Source organism: Chaetura pelagica, unplaced genomic scaffold (genome assembly GCF_000747805.2).
Source record: "Chaetura pelagica isolate M959 unplaced genomic scaffold, ChaPel_1.0 scaffold284, whole genome shotgun sequence".
Classification (NCBI taxonomy): Eukaryota; Metazoa; Chordata; class Aves; order Apodiformes; family Apodidae; genus Chaetura; species Chaetura pelagica.
The window spans coordinates 97306-107679 of NW_009953066.1; the positions used below are offsets into that span (position 1 = coordinate 97306).

A 10374-nucleotide genomic window follows, 5' to 3' on the forward strand; every position below is an offset into this window, starting at 1 on the left:
CATGGGCAGGGACACCTCCCAGCAGCCCAGGCTGCTCCAAGCCCCATCCAACCTGCCCTTCAACACCCCCAGGGATGGGGCAGCCACAGCTTCCCTGGGCAACCTGGGCCAGGCTCTCCCCACCCTCACAGCACAGAATTTCTCCCTCCCATCTCAGCTCCAGCTCCCTCTGCCAGCTGGAAACCCTTCCCCCTGCTCCCATCCCTCCCTGCCCTTGTCCCAAGCCCCTCCCCAGCTTTCCTGGAGCCCCTTCAGGCACTGGAAGCTGCTCTCAGGTCTCCCTGGAGCCTTCTCTTCTCCAGGCTGAACACCCCAACTCTCCCAGCCTGGCTCCAGAGCAGAGCTGCTCCAGCCCTGTCCCATGATCCAGCCCTACATCCCATGGGGCAGCCCAGGTTACAAGACTCCTCCCCATAAGCCCTTTTTCCACTCCAGCCCTGCCTGTCAGAAGTAGCAAACAGGGCCTTGGAGGGCAGGTGAGATGAGAGGGAGTGTCTCCAGTGTTTGGTTTAAACTAGAAGGTTATCCCACTGTTTGGAAAACATCCACCCAGCACCTTCCCCACTGCTGGCACAGAAGCTGCTGTTCACAGCCCAACATAACCTCCCAATGACTCCAAATGTCCATCTTAGGACCATTTTCATCCATTTGCTTTGTTTTCCTGTGTGTGTGGTGTGTCCCCCCAGGATCATCTGCATACACAGGACTTGTGCTCTTCCTTTTCCCAATCATTGTGCAGTCAAGGGGGACTTCCCAGTGGAGAAACTCCACCCTGAGGAGCCTGGCTCTGAAAGGCTGGACATGTTCTGGCAGGACACCTTGCCAGGGTTCAGCTGGACACTGGCAAGGCCAAAATGTTGGTACCAATTCTTAAACAAGTTCCAAAGGAAACAATTCCAAGGGCTTCAAGACAGAGAAGTTCCCTTAAGCTTCCAAAAAAGCAGCTATGGAATGAAAACAAGGAGACAGTCCCTAACACCCCAAAAAAAGTCAAAGAATCTTAAAAAAAAATACAATTAACTGGGGTCAAACAAAGTTTCATTGCTCCTGTCTTGGAGTAAAATAGGAGGGGATTGGTATTTAAGTCCTTCTCCACCAGGGAGCTACTTACATCAATCTCATCAATGTCTCCATCGAGGTATTTCTGGACTTGAGACCTGATCTCTGCAACCTGGGGGGCAGGCAGGGGGGTGTGGGTCACCCAGGAGCGATTGGCCTGGAGAAAGAGGGGGAACAGCTCAGTAGCAGTGAATGAGGAAAAGGGCAGCAAGTTCTAGGCTGGAGAAACACCACCAAAGCTCAGGGGAGATCCATCTTTGATTTCTGGTTGTGATTTCTCAGTATCTGAGTCAGAGAATCAAGGAATTGTTTGGGTTGGGAAAGACCTTCAAGATCATGGAGTCCAACCCTTCCCCCAGCCCTGCCCAGGCCAGCCCTGCCCCATGTCCCTCAGCACCATCTCCAGGGCTTGGAAACCCCTCCAGGGATGGGGACTCCCCCCCTGCCCTGGGCAGCCTGGGCCAGGCCCTGACAACCCTTGCCAGGCAGGAATTGTTCCCCAGATCCAACCTCCACCTCCCCTGGCACAACTTGAGGCCGGTTCCTCTTGTCCCATCCCTTGTTCCTGGGGAGCAGAGCCCGACCCCCCTGGCTCCAACCTCCTCTCAGGCAGCTGCAGAGCCAGCAGGTCTCCCCTCAGCCTCCTTTGCTCCAGGCTGGACATCAACAGGACACAGGATTTGGAAACACCCTGAACACAACACATTCCCCTTCACAGTTCAATCAAACCAGAAATATCTAAGAGTCTGGAAAAGCATCCAGTGCTTGGGGACTGAAGCTACAACCCAACCTCAGCACAGGATCTGCAGACCTTTCCCTCAACCCCCAAAGACAGAGCTGGAAGCAGAAAGAAGAATGCAATCCCACTGGACACTGAGTTGACTGCAAAGCAAAGATCAGGAGAAACCTTCAGCAAGGTCCCATCAAAGGTGCAGCCTGTTCCTTACCAAGCTGTCATGCACAGCCAGCTCCTGTTTCAGCAGAAGAATCTCCTTCTCCATGGCCTTCACTGTTCCCTAGCAGGAAAAAAGAAAAGGTTCAAACATTATTGGAGAAGGAACCTGCTGAGAAGCAGCCCTGAGGTGCTGGAGCCCCTGGCAGCTGCAGCAGCTCCCCCAGGGTTGCTGCCAGGTTTGCAGCAGGAGGTCATGAGGCTGGAAATCGTGTGGCCTTTGGTTACATTCACAGTCACAGAGTGGTGGGGTTGGCAGGGACCTTTGGAGATCATCTGATCCAAACCCCCTGCCAGAGCAGGGTCACCTCCAGCAGATCCCACAGGAACATGTCCAGGTGGGCTTGGAATGTCTCCAGGGATGGAGACTCCATCCCCTCCCTGGGCAGCCTGTCCCAGGGCTCTGCCACCCTCAGAGACAAAAAGTATTTTCTCATGTTCAGGTTGAACCTCCTGTGCTCCAGCTTGTGCCCATTGCCCCTTGTCCTCTCACTGGGCACCACTGGGAAGAGTCTGGCCCACCCTCCTGACACCCCTCGGAGATATTTGTAAGCACTGATAAGATCCCCCCTCAGTCTCCTCTGAACAGCCCCAGCTCTCCCAGCCCTTCCTCACAGGCAGAAGCTCCAGCCCCTTCAGCATCTCAGTGCCCTGTGCTGGACTCTCTCCAGTAGCTCCTCGTCCTTCTGGAACTAGGGAACCTAGAACTGGACCCAGTTCTCCAGATATGTCCCCACCAGGGCAGAGCAGAGGGGAAGGAGAACCTCTCTGACCTGCTGCCCATACTCTTCTTGCTGCCCCCCAAGAGGCCATTGGTTCCCTGGGCTGGGAGGACACGTTGTTGGCTCCCAACAGGGCAGCTCCTCCTGTGTCCTGGGTGCAGAGCCAGCCCAAGCCACCACAACAAGGGCCACCTGGTTTCCTGGGATACCTTCCTGACCTGTTTCTGCAGGGGCCAAGTTCTGGGTGATGTGATTTTGAAAGCCAGGAAGGTCACAGACTGGTTTGGGTTGGAAGGGACCTTAAAGATCATCTTGTTCCAACCTCTCTGCACAAGCAGGGACACCTCCCACTAGACCAGGTTGCTCAGAGCCCCATCCAACCTGAGCCTCACTGAACTCAGCAGAGGTTCTGACAGTACCTTCAGTAGAGGAGGGAGTCTCCTGAGGTGCATTTGATGGAATTTCTCCATAACATGGAGTACCTTCCAGCACTCACTATTGATAATGTGTGTGCAGACAGGTGGGTGCACAAATCTCCTTGGGATTCAGGGAGAACTGGACACTGAGCTGGTTGGAAGTTGGGCATCAAAGCAAAGGTCCTTCAGCACCACTATTTTGGCTGCTCCTCCCTACTCCCCACATCTCAACAACAATGAAAGGGGCTGGAGAGGAAAAGACTTTGCCCAGCTTCTTCTGGCAGCTGCTGGAGGAAACTTTGATACTAACCCATGGTGTCATCTACCTGAATTCAGTCAGCTTGGCTGATGAGTGGTGAGTCATGACACTGCTGAATTTCCCTCTGGTCTTTAAGGTCATTATCCTAAATGTGGAATCCCAGACTGGTTTGGGTTGGAAGGGACCTTAAAGCTCATCCAGTCCCATCCCTGCATGGGCAGGGACACCTCCCACCAGCCCAGGCTGCTCCAAGCCCCATCCAACCTGCCCTTCAACACTGCCAGGGATGGGGCAGCCACAGCTTCCCTGGGCAACCTGGGCCAGGCTCTCCCCACCCTCACAGCACAGAATTTCTTCTCAGTATCTCATCTCAGTCTCCTCTTCCACTTTTAATCCATCCCACCTTGTCCTCTCACTACAAGCCTCTGTAAACAGCCCCTCCCCAGCATTCCTGGAGCCCCTTCAGGCCCTGGAAGGCCCCTGTAGCAATGACCTTGAGAACCTCCCTTCCCCATCCCCCTTCCCCACATACCTCTTGGCTGTAGCTCTCCCTGATGAGTGGCTCTGAGTTGATCCCTTTCATTCTGGTAGCAAAACGAAGAGAAGACAACTGAAAAACATGGGGTTTCAGTAACTGAAGGAGACACTGGTGAGGGTAACATCTTCATCGTGGTTCCTACTCCATCACCTCAGACCCCAGAGCACAGAAACACAGAAGCTCTTTAACTGCAAGGAGCAGCAGAGGATTTCTCATCCCAGGAGTGTATTTTTCATGGCTTTGCCTCTCCTGCCTGTGGACAGCTCCTGGTGTAGCAGAGCCATGAGCTCACCACCCATTCCCACTTCTGACCAAAACAACACAGCCTAAAAACTCCAAACCACACACCAGTGGCCCCTGAGCTCCATTCCTGCAATGGGGGTAATCCAGAGCAAGCCCCTGCAGCCTGAAAATCCCCCTCTGGATGCAAATCACAGCAGCTCTTTCCTCAAGAGATGATAAAACCAACTCTGCTTGAAGACAACTCCACAACATCTACTTGTCTCTGCTTGCTTGGTTGGTTTCTTTTCTTTATCAAACTTCCTTGGCAAGGAGCAAAGTGCCCCCCTTCCCTGTCACAGACGTGGTTACACTGACCCAGTTCACCCAGTGAGACTTTCCACCAGTTTCATCATTTCACAGGTTAAAAGCCTCACTGGTGGGAGGTTTTTCCTGATTCCTGGCCCAGCTGAAGCCCAGCTGAGCTCTGACACAAACTGGTGCCATCCCACCCACCCCATCCCATGATGTGCCACCAAACACCTTCACAGAGCTGGACCAACAATAATAACTGACAAGAACCAATGTCCTCAGGGCTCAGCTGCTCAATTCCAAGCTCTCTTCCCTCCCTCCCCAGGCCAGTAACTCCTCTCTTTGGATCACAAAGCAGATGAGGGAGAGATCTGCTCTGGTGAGACCCCACCTGGAGCACAATGTCCAGCTCTGGAGCCCTCAGCACAGAAGAGACATGGAGCTTTTGGAGAGGGGCCAGAGGAGGCCACAGAGATGATCCCAGGGCTGGAGCAGCTCTGCTCTGGAGCCAGGCTGGGAGAGTTGGGGTGTTCAGCCTGGAGAGGAGAAGGCTCCAGGGAGACCTTAGAGCACCTTCCAGTGCCTGAAGGGGCTCCAGAAAAGCTGGGGAGGGGCTTTTTAGCAGAGAGGGCAGTGACAGGACAAATCACAATGGTTTTAAACTGAAAGAGGGGAGATTTAGGTCAGACATCAGGAAGAAATACTTCCTCATGAGGGTGGGGAGAGCCTGGCCCAGGTTGCCCAGGGAAGCTGTGGCTGCCCCATCCCTGGGGGTGTTGAAGGGCAGGTTGGATGGGGCTTAGAGCAGCCTGGGCTGCTGGGAGGTGTCCCTGCCCATGCAGGGGTGGGACTGGCTGGTCTTTCAGGTCCCTTCCAACCCAAACCATCCTATGATTCTATGAAATCTGTTTTCTGAGCCTTAGAAATTAGATGAGCTCCCCAATTTTTGTGAGGAACTGGGCAGGATGTTTCACTGGGACTCCTGCCATCACCCCCCAGAGACTCTTCCTCAAACCCCCAGCTATGGCCAAATGCAGCAGGAGGAGGAACAAATTCTGCAGAAATCAACTTACAGTCTCTTCCACATGCTCAGCTTCCCCACAGATATTTGCCACCAGGACAGTATTGCAGGTTCCTCCTGGGAAAAAATCAAAACCAAACAGAAAAATAATATAACTTAACACCCAGGTGTTTTTTCCTGTTGTTTTTTTTTCCTTGTTTAGATGTTTTGAATGTGGTGACTAAAGAAGCAACCAAGCCCACAGCCAGGGTGCAACTGTCCCTCTCAAGTTCTCATGGGCACAGGAGGGCTAAGGAATGAAGGAAAAAGGTGTTTCTCATGTGGCAACAGTTCAGGAAAAAAAATGGGAATGAAAAGTGTGAAATGCTGAGACCAGGAAAACTGGAGCTGAGGATTTTAAAAGCCCTTGGCCTGAATCTAAGAGAGGGGAACACAGAGCTCCTGGAGAGAGTCCAGAGGAGGCCTTGGAGATGCTGGGAGGGCTGGAGCAGCTCTGCTCTGCAGCCAGGCTGGGAGAGTTGGGGTGTTCAGCCTGGAGAAGAGAAGGCTCCAGGGAGACCTGAGAGCAGCTTCCAGTGCCTGAAGGGGCTCCAGGAAAGCTGGGGAGGGGCTTGGGACAAGGGCAGGGAGGGATGGGAGCAGGGGGAAGGGTTTCCAGCTGGCAGAGGGAGCTGGAGCTGAGATGGGAGGGAGAAATTCTGGGCTGTGAGGGTGGGGAGAGCCTGGCCCAGGTTGCCCAGGGAAGCTGTGGCTGCCCCATCCCTGGGGGTGTTGAAGGGCAGGTTGGATGGGGCTTGGAGCAGCCTGGGCTGCTGGGAGGTGTCCCTGCCCATGCAGGGGTGGGACTGGATAAACTTGAAAGGTGCCTTCCCACCCAAAACAGGCTGGGATTCCACAAAGCTGGCAGGACACAGTCTCTGTCTCTCCCAGGGTCACCCCAAGGCCTCAGGCACCACTCACAGTCCCCATGACTTTAGTCACTCCACACAAATCTCTCCAGCCTGTTCTCAGCTGCTTCCTCCTCCCATGCCTCCAGCCTGTGTTCCCAGGGGATAAAGCCCATCCTGTGGATTCAGGATGCACCCCAGTTTTGGATTTATCATCTCTAGGCTGATGCTAAAGTAGGAGCACCTGAAAAGGCTTGTAAACGTGCTGAGAGGGGGCTGGTGGCAGTTTTGGTCATGGAATCATTGAACTCCAGACTGGCTTGGGTGGGAAGGGACCTTTCAAGGTCATCCAGTACCATCCCTGCATGGGCAGGGACACCTCCCAGCAGCCCAGGCTGCTCCAAGCCCCATCCAACCTGCCCTTCAACACCCCCAGGGATGGGGCAGCCACAGCTTCCCTGGGCAACCTGGGCCAGGCTCTCCCCACCCTCACAGCACAGAATTTCCTCCTCATGTCCAACCTCAATCTCCCCTCTTCCAGTTTTATTCCATCTCCCTTTGTTCTCTGGCTACAAAGGTTTTGGCCTGATCACTCGTGCTGTCTCTGCTGGTCTATTTGAGAAGGAAAACCAGGCCTCCTTTGAGCAACAAATCAGTTCCAGGTGCTGGTGGGGACAAGGCTGATTTCCAGGAAGCCTGGGGGGCTGCAGTGACCCCCCAGCTCTTACCTAGTGCATCCTTCAGGACGTGGGTGAGTTTGCTCTGCCTGTAGGGGATGTGCTCCCTCTTGGGGTCACCCAGGGCAATGATGATCTGCTCCAGGAACGACAGAGACTTGTTGATGTAGGTGGCCTCCTTCAGCAATTGTCCTTCAGACTGCAAGGGGAGATCAAGAAGCAAGAAGCTGACACAGGACCTGTCTCTGGCTGAACCATGGGAAGAACCTGTTCCTTATGGAGGATACAAGGGCTCCTGGCTGAGAGGAGTGAACTCAGAGCCAAGGAATTCATCATCCAGAGGTTTCTGTAGTTGGAAACCAGCTTGTCAGAGACCTCTGTTCTACATTATGAGTGTACCAGGACTGCTGGCTTTCCTCCCCAAAGGGCTAATGGTGGATTTCTCCCATGTCTGATGTCATTTCCACTCTGACTGATACCCAATGTCACATGGAACCTGAAGAGCTTTCAGGGTTGAACCCTCAGGCTGCAATAGTTTGTCTGCTGAGACTGGGGAGGGGGCACCTGGAATGCTGGGCTCAGGTCTGGGCCCCTCAGGACAAGGAGGACATGGAGGGGCTGGAGCGTGTCCAGAGAAGGGCAAGGGAGCTGGGGAAGGGGCTGGAGCACAAGTGTGAGCAGGAGCAGCTGAGGGAGCTGGGGGTGTCCAGCCTGGAGCAAAGGAGGCTGAGGGGAGACCTGCTGGCTCTGCAGCTGCCTGAGAGGAGGTTGGAGCCAGGGGGGTCGGGCTCTGCTCCCCAGGAACAAGGGATGGGACAAGAGGAACCGGCCTCAAGTTGTGCCAGGGGAGGTGGAGGTTGGATCTGGGGAACAATTCCTGCCTGCCAAGGGTTGTCAGGGCCTGGCCCAGGCTGCCCAGGGCAGGGGGGGAGTCCCCATCCCTGGAAGGGTTTCCAAGCCCTGGAGATGGTGCTGAGGGACAAGGGGCAGGGGTGGGGGAGTGGTTGGACTGGAGGATCTCAAAGGTCTATCCCAACCAGAACAATTCCACGATTCTATGACCAGAACTGGGTCATTTGTCACTCCTGGAATGAAGAGGAAAACCAGAGGATCTCTGAGCCATGATAGACTCAAATGAACTGAGTCTGGGTCAAGTTGGGAGGCACCTGCAGGATGGGAGTCACATCCATGTGGCCGCAAAATGACATACAGGAGCTGTGAGCAACTGGGCATCCTCTGGTGTGTGAATGTCACCTACAACTTGTCCCAGTCTCTCCTGTTCACCCCAGGCTGAACTCAGTTGTGGGGAAAACCCAGATCTCCACCTCTACCCTGTTCATCACTGGACTCTTCACCACAGGCTGAAATATTTCTTCCATCACTTACTCCAGTCTTGCTCAGCCTCTCAGATCCTGCCAGATCTATCAAGTTGATTTTAGAACTAATACATTTGCCATCTGAGAAACCTGTGAAATGAGACTGACAGGGGAAAGAACATAAGCTGGACTTAAGAGTGAAGACTCTCAGCCATCTGAGTCCCTAGGAAACCTGCTGGAGCTCTTACCTCAAGGTAGATGGTGAAGATGCAGTGGGACCTGGAGGAATTCCTGTTCAGAGAGTGCTCTGCTACCACCCTGTTGGTCTCACCCTGCAGGTGGAGGCAAAATTCAACAGTGTTCAAGTGCTCTGGGAGAAGGGAAGGAAATTAGAAACTCTCAGAGGGAAATAATCAGGGGTTCAAACTTCATTCTTCCTGCAACACCCACAGGCTGGCAGAGCTGCCTCTTCTGTTGGAGATTCAAGGATGGTTTGGGTTGGGAGGGACCTTAAAGATCATATAGATCCAATCCCCTGCCATGGGCAGGGACACCTCCCAGCAGCCCAGGCTGCTCCAAGCCCCATCCAACCTGCCCTTCAACACCCCCAGGGATGGGGCAGCCACAGCTTCCCTGGGCAGCCTGGGCCAGGGTCTCCCCACCCTGACAGGAAGGAATTTCCTCCTCATATCTAAGGCCTTGGGAAGAAACAGAACAGACTTGCTCTGGCCTGCACAAAAAAACAGGGTTTCCCCAAGGAAATGTGGCAGGATCTCTGTGCCAGGGACAACTTCCCTGCAGGAACACTGGCTCCAAAGTGTCACCAATTCTTCTACCCAAAATAAAGAGGACAAGGAGGGTTGGACCTCCCTCCAGCCCCCCTGCCCACCCACCTTCTGCTCTGCTGCCTGCCCCCTCAGCCAAGCCACCCAGTGCAATGTTTGTTTCCCCTTGCCTTAAAGAGCAGACTCAGAGCATCCTCCTCGTGGCTCACGGGATGGACAGACAAGCCCTTGACATAAACACCCCCTGGACAATCTGCCACAGTCAGCTGGATGCCACCAGCCCCAGGGCTGGCCACAGAGGACAGGAGGTCAAACATGGTCTCATTGTAGATCTCCAGGTAGGAAATTTGGACAGTGATAACAGGTTCCACAGACTGGGCAGTTGCTTTGAAGACCTACACAAAGACAAAGAGTTTGCTCAGCAGTGGTGCTGGGGCACAAACCCAAGCAGTGCCTATTTTGGCCTTTCCAGAGAAGCTGTTTATAAGGTTCTGAGCTCACAGGACATCTGTGTGTGTGCAGCTCCTGCTGGCTGTGGTGGCCTGGGGGCTGCCAGGGCTAAGTCACAGAATCACAGAATCTGAGATTGGGTTGGGTTGGGAGGGACTTCAAGGTCACCCAGTCCCACCCCTGCATGGGCAGGGACACCTCCCAGCAGCCCAGGCTGCTCCAAGCCCCATCCAACCTGCCCTTCAACACTGCCAGGGATGGGGCAGCCACAGCTTCCCTGGGCAACCTGGGCCAGGCTCTCCCCACCCTGGAGGTCTTGTCATTCCCAGAGGTTGTTCCTGTGTTGTTCTGCTCACTCTCTTGCTGCTCCCCAGGACAGGCAGCCTTTGCAAAGGAGGGTTTTGAGGAATCATATTAAACCTGTACACTGCTATGAAAACAGGCTGGGAGAGTTGGGGTGTTGAGCCTGGAGAAGAGAAGGCTCCAGGGAGACCTGAGAGCAGCTTCCAGTGCCTGAAGGGGCTCCAGGAAAGCTGGGGAGGGGCTTGGGACAAGGGCAGGGAGGGATGGGAGCAGGGGGAAGGGTTTCCAGCTGGCAGAGGGAGCTGGAGCTGAGATGGGAGGGAGAAATTCTGTGCTGTGAGGGTGGGGAGAGCCTGGCCCAGGTTGCCCAGGGAAGCTGTGGCTGCCCCCTCCCTAGGACAGGTGAAGGGCAGGTTGGATGGGGCTTGGAGCAGCCTGGGCTGCTGGGAGGTGTCCCT

The 10374-nt window shown here is 54.5% G+C and overlaps 1 protein-coding gene across 1 annotated transcript in view; it reads right to left on the reverse strand.

Moving 5' to 3' along the window:
* KIF9 (kinesin family member 9) overlaps nt 1-10374 on the reverse strand; it is a 29496-nt gene that overhangs the window by 17271 nt on the left and 1851 nt on the right. The window contains exons 4-11 of the mRNA XM_009996799.1: nt 9334-9558; nt 8627-8710; nt 8449-8541; nt 7114-7261; nt 5551-5615; nt 3941-4018; nt 2007-2075; nt 1112-1216 (exon numbers count right to left, since the gene is read on the reverse strand). Coding sequence (XP_009995101.1) covers nt 1112-1216; nt 2007-2075; nt 3941-4018; nt 5551-5615; nt 7114-7261; nt 8449-8541; nt 8627-8710; nt 9334-9558 — 867 coding nt within the window. The remainder of the gene's footprint in view (nt 1-1111; nt 1217-2006; nt 2076-3940; nt 4019-5550; nt 5616-7113; nt 7262-8448; nt 8542-8626; nt 8711-9333; nt 9559-10374) is intronic.